The 26,850-nt window shown below is 40.5% G+C and overlaps 1 protein-coding gene across 1 annotated transcript in view; it reads right to left on the bottom strand.

The window, feature by feature from the left end:
- Window positions 1-26,850, bottom strand: part of LOC115471257 (serine/arginine repetitive matrix protein 2-like) — a 286,543-nt gene that overhangs the window by 101,630 nt on the left and 158,063 nt on the right. The window contains exon 5 of the mRNA XM_030204958.1: window positions 13,165-14,715. Coding sequence (XP_030060818.1) covers window positions 13,165-14,715 — 1,551 coding nt within the window. The remainder of the gene's footprint in view (window positions 1-13,164; window positions 14,716-26,850) is intronic.

The raw sequence follows: 26,850 nt of genomic DNA, 5'->3' as shown, positions 1-26,850 counted from the left end.
GCAGAGTACACAGTTGGCAGGGCTATGGTCGAGCCCAAGGCACTGAATACACCAAGAATGGGTGTCCCGTGTTGGTCCAGTTGCACTGGGTACAAAGCTTGAAGCCACTGGGAGTCTTCGTGGACATACAAAGAAAAACCATACTGGCCAAATCAAAGGACGCAATGGTGCCTGAAAAAAAGGGAAAAGGCACAAAAGGAAGAAACCTGACTGCGCAGATCTAAAAACGGCTAAAGTTGAAAAATAAAGGAAACGGACGCGGGGCAAAAAACTGAAGTTTTTTTTTTTTTTTGAAAAGGCAAACATCAGGTGGAAAAACCTGCTGAAAGGCACTTAAAAATGAGACGCTCTAACAAAAGTGAAACTAAGGCAGGCGCATTCAAACAGTGGACAGGAAGACACTCGCGAATGTGCCCTTAAAGCTCTAGTTTTTTCTATGCCAAATGTTCCGGGCAACGCGGATCTGCGTCTACACAATTGTGAAAATTAAGAAGCCTGCTTGTCCTCCGAGAAAGCCAACAGTCACTCAGGCACGTATGGCTCAAAGTGCAGTAACTTTGAAGGATACTATCAAAACAGGGAAGTTAGTGGCAAAAAAGGCTGCAATGAAGGGAAAGATAAACCAGATGCCTTTAAGAAAAGAGCTGATAGATTAACGATTCCAAACTACCTCATCAATTATTAAGCGGGTTGTAGATACAACAAAATATACACTTTGAAATATCTGTGTACAAAATGGGTCATTCCATGTCAAGTGGTCTCATTTCAGAGAAGTGCCCTGCTAGACCATCACGGATTTCGATGAAATTTTCTGTGAACATTCATACATGTCCCCAATGAACACTGGTAAAGTTTTACATTCGCCGATGCAATACTTGCTGAGATATAGTAATCTGTTTGACCCCATACTGCAGCCTTCTTTTTTTAAGGGGTTTGAAACCTGCTTTAATGAAAATGATTAAAAAGAGCTTCCAGAAGGTCTTTTTTTGTAAAAAGTGGGCTAAAAATACCCTATTTTTGGCATTTTTGCAAAAATCATCAACTTTACACTCAATTTGTGAACTAATGGAAAATATTAGGAGAATGAAATTTTATATTTGAAAACCTTGTGTTGATAAATTGTTGTGTGCAAAGTTTCACGTTAATCACACCTTTAATTCCAGAGAGATAAAAAGCCAAACTTTACAATTTTTTCGTGCCGCAAATTTTTCAGACCAAGTTTGCTCCAAGTTTTCGTCATGGAAATTGCTCATGAAGATTTTTATTATTTTAATAGAGCGCAAAAAGTTGTACAAGATGGCCAAGGTTTGTTTCTCTCGACAAAATATTGCCGGAGATACAGTGTCTCAAAGTTGCCGAAATCTCGGAGACATACCATAGAAGGCTGCAGTATGGGGTCAAACAGATTACTATATCTCAGCAAGTATTGCATCGGCGAACGTAGAACTTTACCAATGTTCATTGGGGACATGTATGAATGTTCACAGAAAATTTCATCGAAATCCGTGATGGTTGCGCAGGGACCACCAGACCACTTGACATGGAATGACCCAAATGCTAAGTCTAAAAAATAGAATATGAGTGGAGTATATAGAATTAAATAGATATAATAGGTATCTCAGACCTTGTAGATGGAGAATAACTAATGGAGATACTAATGCCAGGGTACCAGTTATATCACAATAATAGGGTGGATCAAATTGGATGGGGTAAGGAATAGCCTAATGTTTGCAGCAGCAGGCTGAGAACAAGGGAAGCCAAGTTTATATCCCACTACAATTCTTTGTTACCTTCAGCAAGTCAACTCTCCACTGCCTCAGGTACAGATCTATATTGTAAGCCATTTAGGGACAAATACCTATTTGCATCTGAATGTTAATTTGCCATGAACTAGTAAGAAAGGCAGGAGCTACATCCAAATACCTTTCCCTTAATTTTATATGTTAAACAGGGCATTGAGTAAAATAGAATAAAAACTCAGCAAGAAATGAACTGCTATTTATGAATTCAAATTCCATGTGTGTCGGGAAAGAGAATAGTGGTGAGAGTATACTACTGTGCACATGGCCAGAAGGGTTAGATGATGAACTGTTAACAGAAATTAGAGAAACTAACAAATTTCACAACCTTGTAATAATGGATGATTTCAATTACCCAGTACTGACAAATAACTACCACATTGGGAAATGCTAGGGCGCTAAAGTTCCTAGATGAAATAAATGACTGCTTCATGGAGCAGTTGGATCAGGAACCAAAAAGAAGGGGCGCAATTTTAGATTTAGTCCTTAGCGAAAGGCAAGACGATGTGAGAGATAATGGTAATGGGCCACTTGGCAACAGTCATCATAAGATCAAAATTTGAGTTAACTAGAAGGAAGATGCTGAGAAAATTAACGTATTAGCTAACTTTTCAATTTCAAAATCATTTACAAACATGTTAAAAGGCACCAGTCCCAGTACACATCCCTAGGGCACAGAGAAAATTGACCATGTCACTCAACTGCTTTCTATCAAGTAACCAGTTCCCAGTCAATTAAAGGCAATAGTCTCCTATCCCATGGCTTTTAATTTCCTTACAAGTCTCTCATGGGGTATTTTGTCAAATTCTTCATGAAAATACAGACACATCTTTATAAATACTATATTCGCACCTTTAAATAAAGCATCAGATCTCAAGCCTTCTGTTGGTTAAATCCATGATGGCTTTATCCCATTCAACCATGACTATCATCTCAAATTTGCACTACTACTTCACTAAAGCGAATCATTGGTTCCTCCTTAACACTGGGTAGTTGTAAAGATGTACACTCAAAGAATGTAGAATATTGCTCAGTTACAGATTAGTATCAAGCAGCTGTTTAGCTTGAGACTGGGGTGAGCTCCTCCATCTGTGCTGGAAGAATCAACTGAACTCAGATGGGTATTCCACTGCAGCAAAAAGGACACCTAAGGTAAGGTTCAGTTCACACAACCACCACTAACACAGTCTGATATGAAAAATAGAAGAATACATTTTAATTAAAAAAAAAAAAAAAAAGGAGAGGCTGGGTACATCGATTCCACTGGAATGTGAATTTCATTTCTGACTCTCTTATTTTCAGGCAAGCATAAAGTACAGGAGCCAGCCACAAGATGATTTACAATGTTGGCCACTAGACCACCATGGCATTTAAAAGTAGGGAGGGCATTCAGGTGGTGTGAGGGTGAAGGGGCTGTGGACGCAACTAGCCCGGGAGGACCCGCTCTCTACTGAGGGAGGGAGGATATTCGGTTTGAAGCAGAGTACGCTGATTTCAGTCCGCCTCTAAAAGGCTCTTTTGCCTGTGCAGGTGTAGCCTGCTTCATTTCCCTTCTTTCCCACTGGCAAAGTTTAGCATACAGTTTAACACTGAACCAGTGGTTGTTGCTCACTGAAGGGGAAAGTACTTATATCTGTCTACGGCAGTAGGAACTACTATGATACTGGTTTAAGCTCATTCATCTAGAAAATAGTGTAGACAACAGGGGCTCTGAACACACCACCCGAACTCTCGTCCACGCTCTCATTACCTCTCGCCTGGACTACTGCAACTTACTCCTCACCGGCCTCCCACTTAGCCATCTATCCCCCCTTCAGTCTGTTCAGAACTCTGCTGCACGTCTCATATTCCGCCAGAACCGATATACTCATATCACCCCTCTCCTCAGGTCACTTCACTGGCTTCCGATCAGATACCGCATTCAATTCAAGCTTCTCCTTCTTACCTACAAATGCACTCAGTCTGCTGCCCCTCACTACCTCTCTACCCTCATCTCCCCTTACGTTCCCGCCCGTAACCTCCGTTCACAGGATAAATCCCTCCTCTCAGTACCCTTCTCCACCACCGCCAACTCCAGGCTCCGCTCATTCTGCCTCGCCTCACCCTATGCTTGGAACAACCTTCCTGAACCCTTACGCCAAGCCCCCTCCCTGCCCATCTTCAAGTCTTTGCTTAAAGCCCACCTCTTCAATGCTGCATTCGGCACCTAACCCTTACCGTTCAGTGAATCCAGACTGCCCCAATTTGACTGCCCCTATCGGACCGACCGTTCACTTGTCTATTAGATTGTAAGCTCTTTGAGCAGGGACTGTCTCTCTTTGTTAAATTGTACAGCGCTGCGTAACCCTAGTAGCGCTCTAGAAATGTTAAGTAGTAGTAGTAGTAGTAGTAGAAACACGAGGTTGTAAGATAAAGTAGTGGTCCTTGATACTATACCATGGTTTCATACTTTATTACCAAAAGAGGAATCTGCAGTACATAAACTCAATAATTCTATAATCTAAAAACTTAAATAGAAGCATCATTTGCATATTATAAAATACTAGCAGTTACAAGCATTAATGTAACAGTCATACATAAAACTGATAGGTGTGCACTCATCAGCATTCTATTATGTAAGAACATAAGCTCTACCTGAATATAATAAATGTAAATCGCTTTGGTTGCACCAAATACGGTATATCAAATTCCTGACCCTTTACTCTTAAATGCAAGACAGCATGCACAGGGGGAGGTACATGGCCATTGTCAAAAATGTACATGCATAGGTTATAGAATACTGTCATTTATGTGCTAAAGTGTTATATTTAAGTTTGTGCAAATACACTTAGTATTCACATGGGTAAAAAGGTGTGCTTAAATGTAGGTGCGTAAATGCCGACATGTTAGTATTCTATAATGGAATCTGATACCTAGATGCTGTAATAAATCTGCGCTCAGGGGAAGTTTGTGGACCTGATGAGAGCGGGATATTGGGTCCATTTCATATATAGCATTTTTTTTTTTAACAACAATTGTCCTCGGGTGTTATGGAATCTGTCTCCTTGAGGGTATGTTGCTGGAATGCTGCAGGAGTGAACTTTCCAATTGGAAGAGCCAAAATATTGCAAGAGCTTAAAAATAAAAGATATGAACACTGCATGTCTGCAGGAGATGCACCTTTCAGATTTAGAACACAAAACGTTAAAGAGGAGTTGGGTAGGGGAGGTGGAGTATTCTTCTCATATGACCCACAGTGCCAAGGTAGCCATCTTACTGAGTAAATTAATTCCAACAAAGGTACAAAGAGTGGGAAAGGATGGCTCAGGCAGATATGTCTTAGGACATTTGACTGTCCAAGACTCTGAATTGGTGATCCTTAACATGCACGCCCCAAACGTATTTACTTTTCAACATCTGATTAAAGGTATGTAGTAACTTTTTACAGCTACCATTAATGATTGTAGGGGACTTCAATGCAGTCTTAGACCATGCTGTGGATAGATTGGGAGGACCGACACCAAGTGATCATAGACAAATTCAGGATTTTAAACAGTTCTAAAGGGTGCTGGACCTAGTAGATCCTTGGAGAATCCTGCACCCTATGGATAAAGATTTTACCCACGGACGGGATTCCAAGATGGCGCTGTGTTCACACGCACCTGAATAAGCTCCCTGGAGATGCTGTGGTTCGTTGCCTCTTGCCGGTCCCTCGTCCCGTCGTTTGCGATGGGAAAACGGAGGGGGAAGGTAAGGGAGCTTCCCTCGACTTTGCAGTTCCCCAGGATGCCACCGGGACCTCTATGTTCGTCGACTCCTTCTGCAACTGTTGACGCGCCGACGTCAATAGGAAGCGGAGACGGGGTTTCTCTGAGCCCCGGAGACCGCAGGGATCCACCACAGCCAGGAAGTGAATCACTCACTGCAGCCCGGCCAGTATCCGATACCAAAGGGGTGAATCCGGAGCTGACAGAGGGGAGGCTAGCGGCGAATTTGAGTGGGACCTCGGATCCAGCGTTTTCGGCGGAATTGGCCTTAAAGGTACTGCCGCAAGATATCGTTAATAAGCTTTCTCGTACTGAGATCCCACCACACTCCCTTTTACCATCAGGTGGAATAAGTAAGCCCTCTATTGCGACACTTGAGTCACTGTGGGATATGGTATATAACACTCACTCCTCCATGCAAACTATGTTAAAAGAAAATACTGGCAACATTAAAACTCTTTCAGAAGCAGTTTTGATACAGACACAGGTGACAGCACAGCAGTCCTCTAAGATTGAAAAAGTGGATACTAAAATTCAAAAAATGGGGGCTTTGGAATCCGTTTTTGTTAAGGACAATAACTTTTTGCATAAACGATTGGAATATCTTGAAAATCAATCTCGGAGACTTAACCTTCGGTTCCTTAATTTCCCCAAGTCTCCTTTAATTCCTCCTATTGAGATAGTGAAAAAATATATGATTGATATTCTGGGAATGGACAAAGATTCATTGCCTCCCATAACTCGGGCCCATTACATCTGGAATATTAGGGGGACAATGGGAGATCCCCCTAGACGAGAAATGGGTGAAGAAATGAACCTTACTTCCTTCCTGGAAAGTTCATTGGATGGGATTACTTATAGGACTACAATGTTAGTCACTTTTGTGATGGAACCGGATCGGAACGGAACGCAGTCTTAAGACTTTCCTTGAGGCATTTAGATGATATGTTTATGGGCTCCAAGGTTAGGATTTTTCCAGATCTTTCCAGGCCGACACAAGCTAGACGTAGAGCCTTTTTGGATCTGCGTTCTAGAGTAGAAGCCTTGAAAGCAAATTTTCTTTTACGTTTTCCTTGTATATGCATTGTATTGCTTGAGGGCAAACAATTTCAATTTGTAGACCCTAAACAGCTTAAAGATTTCCTAGATGCTAGAGTTGATGTGACTGTTACATGCCCTCCTTCATAGCAGGCAGGAGTCGGAACGTAGAGGTAGTAATTGTGTAATAACAATCTAATATTTTATTTCTTTTCCTTTTCTTGGAATCTTCTTTTTCTTTTTATAGTGGACGGAAAATAGTCTTTATTGTTTCCTCATATTTTCATGTAAAGTGACTTTTTTGTTATTTGAATCTGAATTGCATAATCACATTGTGTTGTGAATTATTAAATGATTAAGAAAAAAAAAAAAAAAAGATTTTACCCACGTGATCTGTGCACATTTGTCTATGTATCGATTAGATTATCTGCTGGTGAATTCATCAACATTTCACAGAATTCATGGAGTAGCCACTGGGGCCTCAACTTTATCAGACCATGCTGTGATATGGATGGATGTCCAGGGTGTACTGGGGAGCGTGGCAGGGAAAACTGGCATTTTCCCTTTCATAGTTATGGAAACAGCTTGTAGAAGATAATAGCATGCATCAGAAACCATTCTATTTTGGGAGACAGCAACAACTGTCCTAAGGGGTGGGGTGGGGGAACAATAGCATATGTAGCTGGTAGGAGAAAACAGCTAGCAAAGGAATCACTGTATTTAGAAAAACAGATTGAAAAGTACAAGCAGAGCAGGCTCACTTCTCAGGGTCAAGAGATAACTTGCAGGCTGCTAGAGTGGCACTGAGTGTTAAGTACACAAGAAGACTTAAGTCTAGGCTATTCTATATGCAGAAATTATATCATTTTGGGAACAGTGCTGGTAAACTGCTGGACTGATTGGTAAAGCCTTGGGCAGCTCCACAATTTTGCAGAGGTGTATCTCGTAAAGGTAAAATAGTTATGAATAAACACAAACTTTACTATGTATTGTAAAATCTTTATGAGACTCAGTAAGTATCACAAGAGAATGTACAAGCCTATGCATCTTCCCTAGACCTGCCACAAGTCCAACAACATGATAAACCTGCTCTGCATGAACCAATAACAGCACACAAGATTCTGGCTACCATTTAAAGCAAGTCTCTATGTCTAAAGCACCAGGGACATATGGTTATGACCGCACGGTTTTATAAACTAACATAACACCTTTGGAAGCATATTATGAATATGTGTGTAAGAATAGTTGTTTCCAGCATATGCTAATCATTCCATAATTGTTGTACTGCCCAAATCTGGTAGAAATTCTTTATCATTGGATCCATATAGGCCAATTTCACTGCTTAATTTTTAAATTAAGTTTATGACAAAGACCTTGGCAGCAGGAACGGTTTGTCTAAAATAGGCAAGCAGCGAGGAACGTTAAGAGGATTGCGGCAGCCATGGGTCATAGTGCCATGGGGAAGAAAACAGCTCTTTTAGTTAGTATAGATGCTCAAAAGGCATTTGTGCATTGAGATTTATTTAAACCTTTTAAAAATATGAGATATGGGGACCTCTATGTGGACATGATTAAAGTTTTGTATAAAAATCCACTTCAACATTAGTGATAAATGGTATGGGTTCTGATTTATTTCTCATTGGCTAGGGGTAACCTGTCAGGATGCCTCTCGTAACCGTTATTTATTCTTGCTTGAAAACCTTTTCTCAATAAAATAAAGGGCTGATCATGAGGTACAGAATCTGACAGTTGGTAGGAAGGTTGTAAAATGTATGGCGTTTACAGATGACATGCTTTTGGTGCTCACTCAGCCCAGATCTTTACTTTGAGTATTGCAATTGGTACAACAACATGGGCTTGTAACCTATGGAACTTTGTAAGTCTAAGTGCTTTGAAAATAAGCCTCAAAGCCTTTTCTCCTTGCTCGGAAATGCATTGTGGTTTGCTGGAGACAACCTTGTGCTCCCTCAGTGATTCCATGGAGAAATGAATTATATCATCTGATGAAGATGGAATAGTTAAGATACAAAAAAGCAATCTCCAAGAACATGGAGGCAATTCCAACAAATTTGGTCGCCTACCTGGGACAGGTTGCCAAATCAAGCCTGTAGTTATCTTTTAAATTTGTGAACTGGAGCACAGTAGGCAGGAGGTTGAAATGGGGCTTTCGAATGGTGGCAGGGTCACAATCACCATGAAGGAACCACGTATATGATCTTGTCCTTTAGCTACTGAGATTAGGGATGTTATATAAGTACATAAATATTGCCATACTGGGACAGACCAAAGGTCCATTAAGCCCAGCATCCTGTTTCCAACAGTGGCCAATCCAGGTCACAAGTAAATGGCAAGATCTCAAAACAGTACATTTTATAATGTTTATCCTAGAAATAAGCAAGCAGTAAAGTTTCCCCCAAGACTATTTTAATAATGGCTTATGGACTTTTCTTAAAGATATCCAAAACTTTTTAAATCATGCTAACGTAAGTGCTTTTCCTACATTCTATGGCAACGAATTTCAGAGTTTAGTTACACGTTGGGTGAAGAAATATCTTCTCCGATTCATTTTAAATTTACTACTTTGTAGCTTCATTGCATGCCCCCTACCTCTAATATTTTTGGAAAGAGTAAACAAGAGATTCACGTCTACCCGTTTCACTCTACTCATTATTTTATAGACCTCTACCATATCTCACCTCAGCCATCTTTTCACCAAGCTGAAGAACCCTAGCTGCTTGAGCCTTTGCTCATAGGGAAGTCATCCCAGCCATTTTATCATTTTCATCACCCTTCTCTGTACCTTTTCTAACTCCACCATATCTTTTTTGAGATGCAGTGACCAGAACTGAACACAATATTCGAGGTTAGATCGCACCATGGAGCGATAGAAAGGCATTATAACACCCTCATTTTTGTTTTCCATTCCTTTCCTAAGAATACCTCACATTCTATGTACTTTCTTAGCCGCTGCCACACACAGAGCAGACGGTTTCAATGTATCAACGATGACGCCCAGATTCCTTTCCTAGTCGGTGAATCCTAATGCGGAACATTGCATTACGAAGCTATAACAACAGAAACGCAAAAAAATCTTCCCGCACCTCTCTCAACCTACACTTCCCCAGCTGTAAGGGACTAAAATCCAAACTAACTCACGCAACCAGCTTTTCTTATATGACCACAAAGCTATGGAACGCACTTCCAACCCACCTGAGAACGATCAACGAATTAACTAACTTCCACAAATCTCTGAAGACTTACCTCTTTGATAAAGCTTACCACAAGAACCCATAACTACCCATAACACAACACCCTTCCAACTTTAGGCAGAATGTTTCTCTCTACAACTTCTTGATCAAATCCTGTCTTCCTTGACTTCTTTGCAACACCAAATGTACACTTCTTTGTAACACCAAATGTATACTTCATCCTGCATGGCGATGCCACAACAGGTCTTTGTAAGCCACATTCAGCCTGCAAATAGGTGGGAAAATGTGGGATACAAGTGAAAAATAAATAAATAAATAATTCGGGTTCCTCTTTTCCACATGCATCACTTTGCACTTGCTCACATTAAACATCATCTGCCATTTGGATGCCCAGCCTCTCAGTCTCGTAAGGTCCTCTTGTAATTTTTCACAGTCCTCTTGTGATTTAACAACTTTGAATAACTTTGTGTCATCAGCAAATTTAATTACCTCACTGGTTACCCACATCTCTAGAACATTTGTGTTAAAAAGCAGCGGTCACAGCACAGACCCCTGGAGAGCCCCACTATCTACCCTTCTCCATTAAGAATACTGAACATTTAACCACAATCTGTTTTCTAATCTTTTAGCCAGTTTTTAATCCACAAAGGACACTACCTCCTATCCCCTGACTCTCTTGGTTTGATGGATAGGCTAGTAGTTTTACGAAAAATTAAACACTATGCAATTGTCAATTGGTTAGCATATTCCAGTGTATGTTTTTTCTTGTACTGAATGCTTATGTCTGTCATATCTTATCCTGTGGTTCTTAATAAAAACGTTTATAATATAAAATCTGAATTTTCAAGAACAGTTACTTAGAATGGTTGCTGAATAGGTTGAGATTGGCAGGGGAGGAATGTAATATAATAAAATAATTCCTAACTACTGGTAAAGTGAAGTTACTCACTTATAGTAGCTGTTCTCCAAGGACAGCAGGGCACTGCCACATATGGGTGACAACACATGACAGAGCCTGGCGAGGATGTGCTCCACAGCATCTAATATCAGAAGCATTTGGAAACTGCACCACAGATGTACACACTATCCCACCTATAAGAACTATACAGGATCAAGGCAGTGTATAGATCCTGTATAGTTCTCGCAGGTGGGATTGATATAGATAGAAGAATGCAACGCCTAAGGAAAGAGCGTGTTCCTGGAGAACATTTACTATAGGAGAGTAACTTCTCTTTCTTCAAGGACAACACAATAATTCCATATACAGAAAGCCCTAGCTACTAAGCTTACTGAAACAAAGAGGAGCAAGGCATGCAACAGGAAAAGGCCAACAATAGCAACAGTAAAATGGTACTGCTTAATTTCTATCTTTTTTGGTACAGCTTAAAACAGAAAAGGAAACAAAATGGGCTGTGTGGTGGTGGGGGGGGGAACAACTTAGATTTTAGACCCCAAACACATTCACCAGGACTGACTGACCAAGCCAGCTGTCGCATTGGGAATCTTGCTTAAAGTTGTAGTGAGATATGTATGGGTGGTATGTGGACCTCTTTGCAACTCGGCAGATCTCTTCAACAGAGCCTGATCTCAGGTGAGCTACCAGTGCAGTCATATGAAGTACCCTCAAAACTCAGCCTACTTGGCTTAAGTGGAAAGACTGGATGGACCATTTCTGCTGTCATATACTATGTTAAGTGAAGAAGATGCAATCCCAATATCCACCCCCACCAACCTGCTTGGATGTATTGTCTATGGGCTTTAAACTGTTCCAGAAAAAAGGCCAAGGCTCACTTGCAGTCCACGGTGCACAGTGTGCTTTCACTGGGGAAGGCATGAGGTTTGGGAAAATGTGTTTGCAGGATGACCGATTAAGATGGAATTCCAACAGTACGTTAAAAAAGAACTTAGAATGCATGCAGAGAACTACTCCATTATGAGAAAATTTAGCGTGGACCCAAGTATCTCAGTGGTCTTCAGCCACAGGGTTCCTAGCAGATGTCATTAGTGTCACTCCTCTTGTGGAGTTCCTATTAAGGTGAACGAATTGGTCCAATCTGATCAAGGGACTCCCATTCCAAGTTCCATCACCTCACAAGACTGCGAATACAGATGCATCCAACTTGTGTTGAGGGTTCTACATAGATGGGCACCACACTTAAGGCCGTTGGCCCACCTTGGAGGCACAACTTCACATCAACCTCCTGAACCAATCCACAATATGGAATGCTCTAAAGGCTTTCAGAGATAGGCTGATGCATCAAGATATCTTCATTCCGACAAATCTTCACGTTGCCATGTATTGAGTCAACAAACAAGGAGACATGGGGTTGTTCCTCCTGTGTCAGGAAACAGTCAGGATGTTGCATTGGAAGTCCAGCTGCAGCATGACACTCAGTAACTTACCTGTTGGGAAAGAGCAACAGTCCGGTGAACAAGCTGAGCAGGGTCATGCAAATGCATAAATGGTTTCTCAACATGGACATAGCCCAGATCTTCCGAGAGTGGGGCACACTTTTGGTGTTCCATTTCACCACTCATCTGAACAAATTCATTTAACACTGCTCCAGAATAGGATCATACAAAAACTAGTCTTAGATACCTTTCTTATGCATTGGGTGAAGGGTGTTCAGCAGACTTCTCAGTGCCAAAAATACTTCTCTTGACTCTTGATGGTCCACTTTCTCATTCTGGAACAAAGCTCACAAAAAGCTTCATGATCTGATTCCAGACACCAAACACCAACTAATGAGGGTTTAGTGATTAACATGTTGTTGCTACAAGTGGAACTTTTTTTTTTTTAAGCCAACGGGAGTTTTCAGAAACGCAACCAAAGCAAAATCAAACTCCTCAATTTTGAAAAACAGGCAACGAAATCCATGCCGGGATGCCTAAGATAAGAGGATCAAATGGGCAATAGAAAAACAAGAAAACTTAAAAAGTGATAAGACAGCAGCAAAGCCAAAAATCTTGCAAAGCTGGGCGTACTCTGAGGAGATCAACTAGATATATTAGCACCGATTTGCAGAAAAATGCAGACTGCCTTGATCCCACATGGTGGTTTATATGGGAAGATAAGCACATGCACAGTGTGACTTCCAAAAGATTGAGAGCACATCCACACCAGGCAACTTTGGATAACGTCACCTATATGTGGAATTATTGTGTCCAACTTGTCCTCTGAGAATGTTATTTTCTGGAATTAGATAACTAACATACAAAAAAAAAAAAAAAGACGTGGGTCCTATAATATGGTCTTAATAGCTATTAGTCTAATTTGAAACATTTGCTTTAATTTCCTTGTTACTTTTTGTATAAAATGTGATAATTATATATTTAAAAAAAAAAAACAAGCAAAAGGTAGTCCACACAAACCTAATTCATGGGCAACTTCTTCCGCTTTCAGAGATTTTCCATTGCTCCTTCTTGGGGACAACTTGGGATATTCCAGTGAAGTAATGGAATCTGCCAGCAACAAGATTTTTTCACAACTCTTGGATGTCAACTGTCGACTTATTTCTTGAATTCCTGAATCTGCTTTGGCCACATGCTCAGAAGTATGTTTTCGATTACTCCGTACTCTAGGAGACACATTAAGGGAATCAGGAGACTGCTCTCCTACAAACAGCTTTTCTGGCATGGCTAGACCTGATATGTCATTATCTTCGGATGCTTTACAAGATGACAGTTTAACATTTGTAGTGCGCTTCAATTCAGCACTTAGTTTCCTTTTGGGGGTTCCAGATGATTTCTGGCTAACAGAAGTCTCATGCATGGATTCCTTTTCTAGCATAATGGGCTCTAATATTGGAACAGCTGTTCCAGAGTCTTTAAAAATTGAAAATAACATGTTGCTTTGTTTTGGAGAATTTTGGGGTGAATTATTGGGTGGAGATGAAAGAAAGACCACCTTATATGGTTGACTGGCACTTACGTAACTTTTATTTTCAGAGGTGTCGGTTGAAGACAAATCGTCTTGAATTTCCTTTAGTACTTGCTCTGCACTTAAAGATTTTCTGGGACTTGGATGCTTGCCAATTCTTTTTTGACTCTCTCCCCTTTCTCCCACTGTACCTTTGTATACAGATATAAATTCCTCATATCGAACAGTTGGTGTTTTTTCTCTTTCATCATAGCTTGATGACCAAGATTTTGATGTAGTATGATCACTTTGTAATGCATCTGAACTGGCATCCATTTCAATTTTACCTTCAGTCAAATGGGCACCCTGAAGAGACTTTTTGCATTTTTGAGTAGATACAAGACTCTTAGATGCTTTTGCAGTATTATCAAGGTTGGACCATATTTCAACTGCGCGCACAGCGCTCTTTCTACTCTTTTTTGTCTCTGGAGTAACATCAACTTTGGTCATTTTCATGTCCTCATCTTTAACTGAATCATACTGCTTATGAGCGTTAACATTTTCTTTCAAGGGTGTATTATCTTTTTCTTTACCCTTATGTTCTTTTCTACTTGCAGTCAATCGACGACCACTATGTGGATTTTTCACTGAATCATTTGCCTCTAAAGAGATGTCTTGATTTTCAACATTGATACCCTCCTCACCAACTAGGTTAATTGTTTTTTCAATGTCTAACTGGCTCCTTCGCTCAGATCTACGTCTAGATGCGTAAGTATGAGGGGTAGTATTCTCCTGCAAAATATTTTGACTGCTTCCTTTTTGTGGAGTGTTAATATGTTTCGAAACAAATTTCCTTTCACTTTCATCATGCTGCTTTGGCACTGTGTCAATTTGATTTTTAAAGATTTCATAAAGCTCAGTAAAAGGCGAAAGTGTGTGAGCTGATTTAGATCTTCTGCGTGGGGTCCTGCATGATGAAGATGGCTTAGCTGGTGACCTGGAAACATCTGCATTTTCCAGGCTTTTTCCTTCTTTGCTGTGGTTTTCATGTAATGTCTTCTCATCTACAAAAGCACAATAAATATAGTAAAACAGGAAATTAAAAAACACAGATTAATAGCTTATTACTGAAAGAATTGCACTTACAATAGAAAATATATTTCAAAAAATGTGATGTGTGGAACAACCTCACACCAGAGGTGGTCAAGACAAAGGCTGTATCTGAATTCCAAGGCACCCTAAGACAAGAACATAGAGTCTGACACAGAGGGAGAGAGGACGGGAACTGTAGAACTTATTAATCGGTATGAATGAGCAGACTACATATCTCTTGTTTGTCCTAATTAGATTGTAAGCTCTGTTGAGCAGGGACTGTCTCTTCATGTTCAAGAGTACAGCGCTGCATACATCTAGTGGCGCTTTAGAAATGATAAGTAGTAGTAGTAGTACATAGAAAATGATGGCAGATGAACACCCAGAATACAGAAACAACTTTTTTTTTGGCTATACACCCCATTACATTTATTTACAACCTGCACACACAAAACTTTGTACTACTGAGGTGTGGTACTTGCTCCATTTTTTTTTTTTTTTTTTAATATATGAGGGACTCACTCCAAATTTGCCCAGAAAAATACAGTGCAATTCTCCATACACATAAAACCATATACTACAGGGACACTTTTCCAATGCAACAAATGTGCTATTTACTCTAATTCAATGACTATTTGGAGTTTGAACATCCTGTCACAAAACAAAAATGTAATATAAATTATGATGATTCTAGAAACTGAAAATGTTATTTACGTGACGTCAATGTTTATTTTTATTTGTAAGCAAAACTAAAAGGAAGGTTAAAAGCTGCATAAAAAGGAAGATCCGAACAGCACTTCTGTAGAACACTGTTTCACACATAATCACATGTTTGGAGAATTATGATACTTTGTTATTAAGACCATACAAGAAAAATGAAGACAGGATGTAGATGATGTTCTTCTTAAGTAGGCACAGAGCTATAACTTTGAATAAAATACATGGTCTTCTATAAGGCTTAATCAGGATACGGACATAAGTGCTTTTCATAAGTACAGAAGTACGTAAGTATTGCCACACTAGGACAAACCAAAGGTACATCAAGCCCAGCATCCTGTCTCCAAAAGTGGCCAATCCAGATCACAAATACCTTGCAAGATCCCAGAAAAGCTCAATTTTCCCAGGTCAATTTAATAATGGTCTATGGACTTTTTCCTTTAGGAAGCAGTCCAGACCCTTTTTAAACTCCGCTAAGCTAACCGCCTTTACCACATTCTCTGGCAATGATTGCCAGAGTTTAATTACACGTTGAGTGAAGAAAAATTTTCTTTGATTCATATTAAATTTACTACTTTGTAGCTTCACCACATGCCCCCTAGTCCTAGAATTCTTGGAAAGAGTAAACGATTCACAAATGCCCATTCAACTCCACTCATTATTTTATAGACCTCTATCATATCTCCCCTCAGCCGTCTCTTCTCCAAGCTGAAGAGCCCTTGACGCTTCAGTCTTCCCTCATAGGGAAGTCGTCCCATCCCATTTATCATTTTTGTCGCCCTTCTATGTACCTTTTCTAATTCCACTATATCTTTTTTGAGATGCGGTGACCAGAAATGAATACTCGAGGTGCGGTCGCACCATAGACCGATACAAAGACATTATAACGTCCTCACATTTGTTTTCCATTCCTTTCTTAATAATACCTAACATTCTATTTGCTTTCTTAGTCGCCGCAGCACACTGAGCAGAGCATTTCAACGTATCAACGACGACACTGAGATCCCTTTTCTTGGTCGGCGACTCCTAATGTGGAACCTTGCATTACGTAGCTATAGTTTGGGTTCCTCTTTCCCACATGCATCACTTTGCACTTGCTCACATTAAATGTTATCTGCCATTTAGATGCCCAGTCTCCCAGTCTTGTAAGGTCCTCTTGTAATTTTTCACAATCCTCTCGCGATTTAACAACTTTGAATAACTTTGTGTCGTCAGCAAATTTAATTACCTCACTAGTTACTCCGTCTCTAAATCATTTATAAATATGTTAAGCAGAGGTCGCAGCACAGACCCCTGAGGAGCCCCACTATCTAACCTTCTCCATTGAGAATGCTGACCATTTAACCCTGCTCTGTTTTCTATCCTTTACCCAGTTTTTAATCCACAATAGGACACTACCTTCTATCCCATGACTCTCCAATTTCCTTTTGTCAAACAACTTTTGCAAATCTAGATACACAATATCAACCGACTCGCCTTTATGCACATGTTTGTTCACCCCTTCAAAGAAATGTAATAGATTGGAGGCAAAATTTCCCTTTACTAAATCCATGCTGGCTTTGTCTCATTAATCCATGCTTTTGAATATGCTCAGTAATTTTGTTCTTTATAATAGTCTCTACCATTCTGCCTGGCACAGACGTCAGGCTCACCCGTCTATAATTTCCTTCATCCCCTCTGGAACCTTTTTAAAATACCGGATTTACATGGGATACCCTCCAATCTTCCGGTACCACGCTCGATTTTAAAGTTAATTTACATATTACTAACAATAGTTCCGCCAGTTCATTTTTCAATTCTATCAGTACTCTGGGATGAATACCATCCAGTCCAGATTTGTTACTCTTCAATTTGTCAAATTGCCCTATAACATCCTCTAGGTTTAGAGAGATTTCATTCAGAAGTGTATACATCATTCCCCTTCTTAACAGCAAAGTTAGTAGACCAGTCTGATAATTAATGTTTTAAGAATTAATATAGATTGACGGGATCCAAGATAGCTGCACGAACCTGAGAAGTAGCAGTCCTCCTTCTTACTTTTACAATTATGCCAAAATTACGGGCTAGAGCAGCGGTTCGAGCACCACCCCCCCCCCCCCCCCCCCCGGTATCTTCAATTGCAGGTCCTATGGATCGACATGTGAGGGCTCTGGGGGCTGGAGAAGTCGGGAGCGGTCCCATAGAAGATGCCAGCCTGAGAGAGAAGCTTTCGGCATCCTTTGGCCTTCAAATGACGCTGAGCCCTGACTACAAAGTTCCTCCCCTGCAACTGCAAGGCTCAAGTTCTCCCCTTCTGGAATCGACTGGGCCGCAGCTAGGAAGTAGGCCAGACTCCAGATCGAGCGAGTACAACGGGGTGAGGCAGAAGGAGAAGGACAAGGAGTATCCTCCAGAGAGACCGTGCCTGCTGGGATTGAAGCGGGGGATCAAAGTGCTACTGAGCATGAGAGGATAACTGATTCAACGTTGGTAATTTTACCCAAATTCCTCAGTAAGAAGCCTGAAGAGGTAACCTTAGATTCTCTATGGGTACTAATTTCTCAATTAGGAAAGACTTTTCTTACACAAGTTACTACTCACACACAGAAATTTTCTTATTTAAAAAAAAAATGTTTCTTTATTTCATTTTAGCATTTTACATAACAAAAAATACACTAGAAAATAGTTGAAAATTCATTAACCCACATTCATTCCTTAGTCCACAATTTGGGGAAGCTTGTTCTATAGATGAGGAGATCCAAAATAAAAGAGGAAAAAGTTATAATTATATGGCCTGTTCATAGTTCCCACTTAATCTATACTTAATCAGCAGTTATCTCTCATTCCTTTGGTTTATTGGAAAGCTTTTTCATATCCAAAAATGTACAAAGTTGTTCAGGTATAAAGAAGACGTATTTATTCCCCAAATATCGTATTAGGCATTTGCATGGATAGGCAAGTAAGAATGTTGCGCCCATTGCCTTTGTCTCTTGAGAGCAAGAAATTGTTTCCGTCTGTCTTGTGTAGACTTACATCTGGAAATACCCAAATTCTACTACTACTACTATTTAGCATTTATATAGCGCTACAAAGCGTACACAGCGCTGCACAAACAAATTCTCTGTCCATAAAAAGTTTTCCGGGAATTCTTAAAGTATAATTTTAATAAAGAATTTAAATCTTGCTCAAATACAAATGAAACAATTAGTCCGTTGTTGGGTCACTTCGGATAATCAAGTAAAGCTGATATCTTGAATTTCTAACAGAGGCTCTTGATTCAAAGGCGAATTCCCTAATCCTTTAGGATCTATCCCAGACTGTAAAGGTAAATAATAAGTTTTATTTAACAGGGGAATGGCTGTAGCAGGATATTGTAAAACTTCCAGCAAATACTTTTTAAAGAAATCAGTTGAGGTAATTCCTGTAGTCATAGGAAAGTTTAAAATCCTTAAATTCAAACCGTCTGTTATAGTTCTCTAATTGCTCAATTTTCCTAGAAGTCAAAGTTTTAGCGTTAATATTTCAGTAGAAGATTTTAAATCTTTAACTTCTTGTTGCATTAATAGTAATTGATTCGTCAATAGTAATTGAATCTAGCTTAACTTTTTCTAACGAGGTAGTCAAAGTTTCAACTTTACTCACGAGTAATTTCCTGGGCAGATTTTGAAACCAATGTTGTTAAAGCCTGAATAGCTCTCCAAATAGACTCCAGTAAAATCTCAGTGGAAGCTAAAAGCTCACCGATCACTTCTCCTGTGGTCTGTGCTGGTACACTGCCGAACAAGGCCCCAACGCCATCAACTTCCGATTCGGCTGGGCCCTCTGTACTTCGTCCAAAGAACGCAGGACACAGCAGAGGATTAAGATCGGGTGCTGATAATGATGTCTCTGGCCCCAAGAGAGCCGATACTCCTCCTTCGGCTCTCAGCTTAGGATCAACTGTTCCGGTTGGTGGAAGACTCGTCACATAGCACTCAATCGTCTGCTGGATTGGGGAAAATGTTCTGGCCAACGGCAGTTGGCCTTTTACCGTCCCCTTTCTTTTAGTGTGAGGCATTAGGATAGGAAAATCACTAGAGGAAACACCAGCAGGAAGCTCCTATCGGGCAGCAAACGTGTTCAGGATGCCATCTTGACAAGCCCCCCCCCCCCCCCGAAATTTTCTTATATTAAACTAAGAGTGGGTAAAACTGAGACTGAAGTTAAATCTATAACAGAACGACTGGAACAAGCTGAATATCTCAAACAGAGAAAATATATAGACTTCAATGGTTAAGGATTTATCTAATCTGAGGAACAAATCCGAAACTTTTGAAAATTACTTAAGGAATAATAATCTTCATTTTATTAACTTTCCAAGGGTCACTTTGGTGAGACCTTTGGAAATGTTGAAACGTTATTTGAAAGAAATATTGGGAATTTCAGAAGATAAATTTCCTCCTTTTACGCAAGCTTATTATTTACCGAAGAAAGCATCAGATCAACAACAGCAAAATTCTTTAGATGTTTCTGCTTTACTGGACACCTCGGACTCCGAATTAGCCACAGCAGCTACTTTGGTAGCGACAGTGGCATTAACATCCGAAAAACAATGGTTATTTCGCATGTTCTTTAAAAACAGAAAGAAGTTATTTTTAGGCTTCAAAATTCAATTATTTCCTGACATTTCAAGGGAAACCCAACGAAAATGTAAACAGTTTTTGCTATTAAAGCCTGGAGTTCTACAATTAGGGGGAAGCGTTATAGAAATGATTTATAGTAGTAATTTCTTCGTAAGATATCCTTGCAAATGTATTATCAGATATAACGCAGTTAAATATGTATTTACAGAGCCCTCTCATTTATCAGCTTTTATAGCAACTAAAAGATCATTAGGAGAATAAATAAGCTCGTCTAGATAATTGCCAACCTTAATTCTTAGGTATAACATTACCTTAAAAATGTCTTTATATCTCCTCATTTTTCATTAATCTTCGATTTCAATAATGTGGACTTGAGTGTTTATATTGTTTACAATGTCTTTATATTGTTTACAATGTTTTTGTTTCTTGAATTTCTATGAGATGTAAATTTTCTTAAACAACACTTTTCCGTACAAATGTAAATCCTTGGTTTAAAGATGTAAAACTTATAAATAAAATAATTAAAAAAAAAGAATCTATTTTACTATTAAGATGCTTTAAAAGACATTATGTAGATCTTCCCATTGCCATGGAGTCCCTTTTTATGGCTCTACCAAGAGATGGTTAAAGATATTTTTTTGTGATGCATGTATAGCTTCTCAGTTTTAGCACAATTTCTCATCTATTCAACTTTTTTTCTCTTTTTCATCTTATGACCTATGGAATGACTATATGTGTTAATCGGAATTGTTGTATTATATTGACTTAATTTCAAAATCCTATATAATAATTTGCACCGCCAACATTCTATGTCTGGATGCCTGGGTTCATAACACACTTCCCATTGGTCCACCCTGGCGATGACGTCAGAGGGCAGATCAGTGAAAGGGAAGGGAAGCCAGCAACAGCCAGCCACAGAACGTTGGAGGTGAGTAGAGAATTGCCTCCTCCCTCCTACCCTGTCCTCCCTCCGAGTTCCAGGCCCCCCTACCTCCCTCCCTCTCCTCCGAGTTACAGGCCCCCCCTACCCTTCGAGTTGCAGCCCTCCTCCCTCCGAGTTCCATGCTCCCGCGCCTTCCTCCCTCTCTGTCTCTCCTAAGAGTGCAAGCACGACCTGTCCTCCTCCTGCCCCTCGCCTTCGTTGCGTGCCAGCTGTAATTTAAAAATTCTTACCTCGGGGTACGGCATCAGCAGTGAAGGCGAGCAGCGCTTCAGACTGCCTTCCCTTCTGTCACAGCTCTGCCTCTGGTCCCACCCTCATTTCCTGTTTCCGGAAGGGTGGGACCAGAGGCAGAACTGTGACAGAAGGGAAGGCAGTCTGAAGCGCCGTGCCTGCTCGAATTCACTGCTGCCGCCGGACCACGAGGTAAGTTTTAAATTACAGCTGGCATTTAGGAAGGCGAAGGCCAGGCGGAAGACAGGTCATGCTTGCACTCAGAGGGCAGAGAGGGAGGGAGGCGCGGGGGTCTGGAACTCTGGGGGGGGGGGGGGGGGGGCGGTCCTGGAACTCAAAGGAGAGGGAGGGAGGGAGGTAGAGGAGCATGGAACTCAGAGGAGAGGGAGGGAGGGAGGGGGGCGTGGAACCTTACTAGCGCCCGTTTCACTTCTGTCAGAAACGGGCCTCTTACTAGTTTTAAATAATGTGCACTAATTTCATTGTATAGACTCATGAAATATACAAAACACAGTAATCCCCATATAGAGACTTACAACCATGTGTTTGATATCAGTTATATAGATTTTGTTAAAAGGTATTCAAATTACTTTGGTATTCATTTAAAAACAAATAGCACAACAAGCGTTTTCTTCCTTTTTTGATGCACAGGTCATTCATTTCCAGTTAGTTCACCCAGATCTTTCTTACATGACAATGGGGATGTTCCCTTTGATAACAGTAATGAAGACCAAGAATTGAAGGTAATTGTCTTCATCCACACAACCTCTCCTCCCCCTTTTTTTTTTTTGCTTCATTTTTTTTTAAAGACATTGTCATGGCTTTAAAAATTTGAAGCGAAATCTATGGCATTTTTAATTTACAAAAAGTGGATTTCCTAGTTAAAAGGTCTTACAAGGTAACGCAGAATGAGGTTTTGTCAGGTAGCTGGAGTGATTCTGCAGGGATCTCCACTTTCTATCATTCTGTGAATAAAACTTTTTTTTTAATTATTGGACAATAAACAGGACCATTAATTGATTATCTCTCTATATAAAAAGCAACACCAACGTTCTATGAAGCCTCCAGCCGGAAGTGTGAAGGGGGCGAGATATCCGGTTTCCCTATGAGTGTCTGCCCCGCCCTCTCTGTAACACAGTCAGTGAAGGAAAACAGCAGAGCACGAAATGAAATCGCTGGCTCTGTAACAGTGAAGGACTCGGAGGGGGGAGGGGAGAGAGGCCAGAGGGCAGGGACACACACACTCCCACATGCACACAGAAGAAAACATTGCTAGCCCGCCCCCCCCCCCCCCCCCCCGTTTCATTTGCATCAGAAACGGGGCTTTTTTACTAGTATCTTAATAAATCAAAATACTCACTCTCACATGTCATTAAAATTCTGGGATTTATATATATCAAGCATTAACACTTGAATTTCATGTTAATGCTTTGATAAATACTTTTTTCTGATGAAATTAAAAATCAAATTTTTTAATTGAAACACGTTAAGACTATTTGTGCAATCCTTACTATTATGTAAATTGGATTATTGTAATCTTTCATAGCTAGGAGCTTCTAAAAAAAATAAATCAAAAACTGCAGACAATTCAAAACACAGCAGAGATTAATTTTTTCATTGTGTAAATATGATTAAAATCTTGAAATTCTATGCAGAACTCCAGTGGCTGCCCATGGAGGCCAGATTCTGTTTTGACTGTTGTGTGTGCTATACAGAGTTTTAAATGGAGATTGCCAAGATTGCTAATTGTTATTCAATTTAGAATTTGCTACTCCTAATTGAAATATTAGATTATGCAATAAAATTCTCCCTTCGTTTTTCCACCACTGAAACGTATTAAGAGATTTAAGAATTATGAAAAATTGCTTGCTTTTCAAGTGCTGAAAATATGGAAAGAACTTGCACCTTAATACCTTACATATTTACTTACCTTTTACTGTTTAATTCATTGCCATTGGTTCTCATTTTTCATGTGTAAATTTTAGAATTTTGGTTTATTAACTTCCAAGTGAATGCCTTGGCTCTCTTACTATAAAATGCTTTGAAGCCTGTTTGTTAACTCTTTTCCCTGCTAACAAATACGCTTAAAAGATACTGTACTTTAACAAGTTATAATCGCTTTACAAAAGCACAAACCGTTTTTTTTTTTTCAGTTATAAGAGATGAATGAAAAGATGAACTGAGCTTCTAAAGTCACTAGTGTAAAAGAATTCTTAATGTCAAGCAAACGCAAAGAGGAAAATTCTTATCCATAATAGTCTTGAGAAAAAGAGCTTAAATACAGAAACCACCTTAGATAAAAAGGAAGGGACGTATAGATAAAACAGCACTGAATCAGTAAAACCAGAAAGGGGTCAATACAAGTGAAGGCTTGAAGCTGGCCGAAGATAGTTACTAAGGAAACCATTTTCAAAGTAAGATCCTTATTAGCAGTGGCAAAGCTACGGGAGGGGAGACTCAAGAGCCCAGCCCCCCACTATCGCTCCCCCTCAGCCTCCCCAAAGCTGGTTGCCAAAGAGTTGACTCCAATTTTAAAGCTGGCAGCAGACTACCGGAGGATCACAGCCAATGCTTCTTTGAATTTGCTCAGTGTTTGGCACCAGGAACCTTTGGTGTCGAAGATTGGCAAACCCAGACGCTTCCTCAGTGTCAGGTCCAAGTGAACTCGAACTGCGGGTCCACTACTGGTGCTCAGCATCAAGGCAGGCGGAGATGACCTCAACATCGAAACATCGCCAGTATCTGGTGCAGCTGCAGAGGCCATAGGGACCGATGCTCTTGATGCCAATGTGGAGGAATAAGACTTCTGAAGGGAATAGAACCTCTCATTGACCACAACTCTGGATTTAATAGTACTCTTCTGCATTTGAGCAAATAGAGGACGAGTGAGTCATGGTCTCTCCCCAAACAATTTAGGTATTTGTTATCAGGGTTGGTGTCTGACATGCTCCGATTCTACAGGCAGAACTTCTTAAACCCACTGATGGGTTTCTGGGACATTGTGGGAAAGATAGCCACAGCAATATCAAATGACTCAACGGTGCAAAAAAATAAAAACAAAATTGTTGTGCACAGAAAGCATCCAACTGGGACCCCCAGAAGAAAACTACAAAAGTGCAAAAAAAAAATCTATAGGAGGGGCAGGGAAGGACCGAGAAAGACACTAAAAACAAGAAAAACAAAGAAATCAACGAAGAGAGGCACAGCGAAAACGACAGCCTTGTGAGCTCTGTGGAGAAAAGACTGATAGTCCTGCACAACTACAGCAGGCAAGAAGGCACTCACGCATGCACGATATAGACCTACTAAAGGCTTCTTAAAGTAATAGGGATAGCTAGGAAGACTCAAGATCAGGGACTCCATCAGAGATGTACCCCACATGTGAGAAACTAAGTCCTGCTTCTCCTTGGAAAGTTCATGTTTAATTGATAATTAAAGGGAGAATTCATCACAGTGAGTAAAATATCACCTTTATCAATGCACCTTGATTCCCTGCGAGATTCAGCTACCTGTAGGATCCCAGTTCTGCAGGCCACTGAATCCAATGGTAAAAGAATAACACTGAATGCAAGCCACCTCACCAGCAGCGTTATTCTATATGCCCAGGAGCATGGGGCCACAAAGCCGTGGCTCGACACTTCCAAGCCCTGTATGGGGTCGTATGCAAGGCCCCTGCACCCAAGACACTGTCCTTCCTCCCAATCCATCCAGGCAGCATCCCCGCCTCTGTTCACAACCCTTTCAATTCTGCCCAGCTGGCAATGCATCCAATATGGTGCCACTATAGTATCACTAATAGTAATCAAGTACCTTATAGGGACATATGAACCCTAGTGGTAGTTGCACAAAAATACCTCAGGTGGTGGTGGTGGTGGGCCTATAGGGAGGGAAGGATGCTGGCGAGGATGGGCCCTATCAACAGAGAATGATGCTACAGCGCTGCGTACGTCTAGTAGTGCTATAGAAATAAGTAGTAGTAGTACATGGAGAGATCATGTTGAAAGATGGAGCGGGGGGAGGGCCTTACATGTGGCTCAGGCCTTGCAATTGTATCCCAATGCTCTCGGGAAGTAAGATAACCCCAGACAAAAGCACGGATTATTTTACTGTGAATTCTGGTCTATAACATGACTTGAAGTTATCACCGAATGTTACATTATGATATTAATATATTGATATCCAAATAGGCAATTGGCATGTTTTGCATCTCATTACCATGTAACCCACCCTGACGTAAATATCACTGTGGTATTTTTACTCAATCGGCACTAGGGCTGTTTAAGTTGCATTAAGGACCAATTAACGCCACTTAAAAAGTGTTAACTGGCTGCAGGATGAATTCCTCCTTTTTTTATGGTTTAACTTTTTTTATTGATGTCACAGCCACATCATTTAATCAACAGTAACAGTCACCAAATTTATCTCTAAAATCCATAACAGAACCTTTTGCTAAAGTAACATCAAACTTTTACATAATCTTTTCACACACCCCCAACCCTCCCACCCCCCCTCCCCTTTTACCCTCCCTATGATCTGTCTAAAGGCATCAATGGAATCTCCAGGTCCTCAGTCAGTTTGTTAAGGATGAGACTTCTTCCTCTCTGCGTGAGTTTGGCTATATAGGGACTCCAAGTCTTTAAAAATCGTGATTTCCGTTTAAAGGAACCCCTGGCCTCCTGCGCCTCCCAAGTCATCAGTTGATGCACCTGATTGCGCCAGTGCCAGAATTCAGGTCTATCCGGAACATTCCATTTTTGCAAAATACATTTTCGTGCTAGCAAACAGAGCTTTCTACACAGCAGAACTTCCTCCACTTTTAGCCCCAGGAGTGAACCAGGACAGTCCAACACCAACTGTTGAGGTGTGCCTTGTACCCTTCTCAGCAACATCAAGGAAAGAAAGGTCACCACCCGTTTCCAAAAACATCTTATAATCCCACATTCCCATAAACCATGGTATAATGTATTATCAGCTAAATTACATTTCATACAGGTAGGCAAATCAATTCCTCCCGCTCTAAACAACTGTACTTGTGAGAAATATGCCCTGTGGATGACTCGAAATGCACACTCTCTGTACTCTGCCCCACTAATGATTTGCGGAATACCTTTGAGGTGTGCTGAAATATCCCAGGAGGCGAGATCACATCCCACATCCAGTTCCCATCTCCGTCTGAGCTGCGTCAAATCTTTGGCAGGCGCCAAAGACCATAATTTCTTCTGGAGGCCAGAGATTGAAGGAGCCTCCTCTGAGGCCTCCTCAAATAGTGTCTGAATCTTCTTCCCCAATTTGTAATTCAGGGACGCCTTGTCTAAAGATTGTACCATAGTGCTTCAATTGGCAGTAGGCAAAAGTGTCTCCCCAGCCTAATAACTCAATAGGGATCAACTGTTCCAGTGGTCTAATCACTCCAGTCGAGTTCCTCCTGTTTTATAATTTGTTTTTGTGATTTTTAATTTATCTAACAGTTATTGATGTTTCATTTTAACATTTAGAATTCATTTATTTCATATTTGGAATTAGAATTCAACTTTCTCTACCTCTGAATACAACTGTAAGGTGTGAACAAGTTTTGGTGGTTAATGTAATGGCTTGTCTGTTGGACAATCCTAATT

The sequence above is a fragment of the Microcaecilia unicolor genome, chromosome 5 (genome assembly GCF_901765095.1).
Source record: "Microcaecilia unicolor chromosome 5, aMicUni1.1, whole genome shotgun sequence".
Classification (NCBI taxonomy): domain Eukaryota; kingdom Metazoa; phylum Chordata; class Amphibia; order Gymnophiona; family Siphonopidae; genus Microcaecilia; species Microcaecilia unicolor.
Note: the sequence above shows the minus strand (reverse complement) of the source record. Positions and strands in the feature narration are given on the sequence as shown.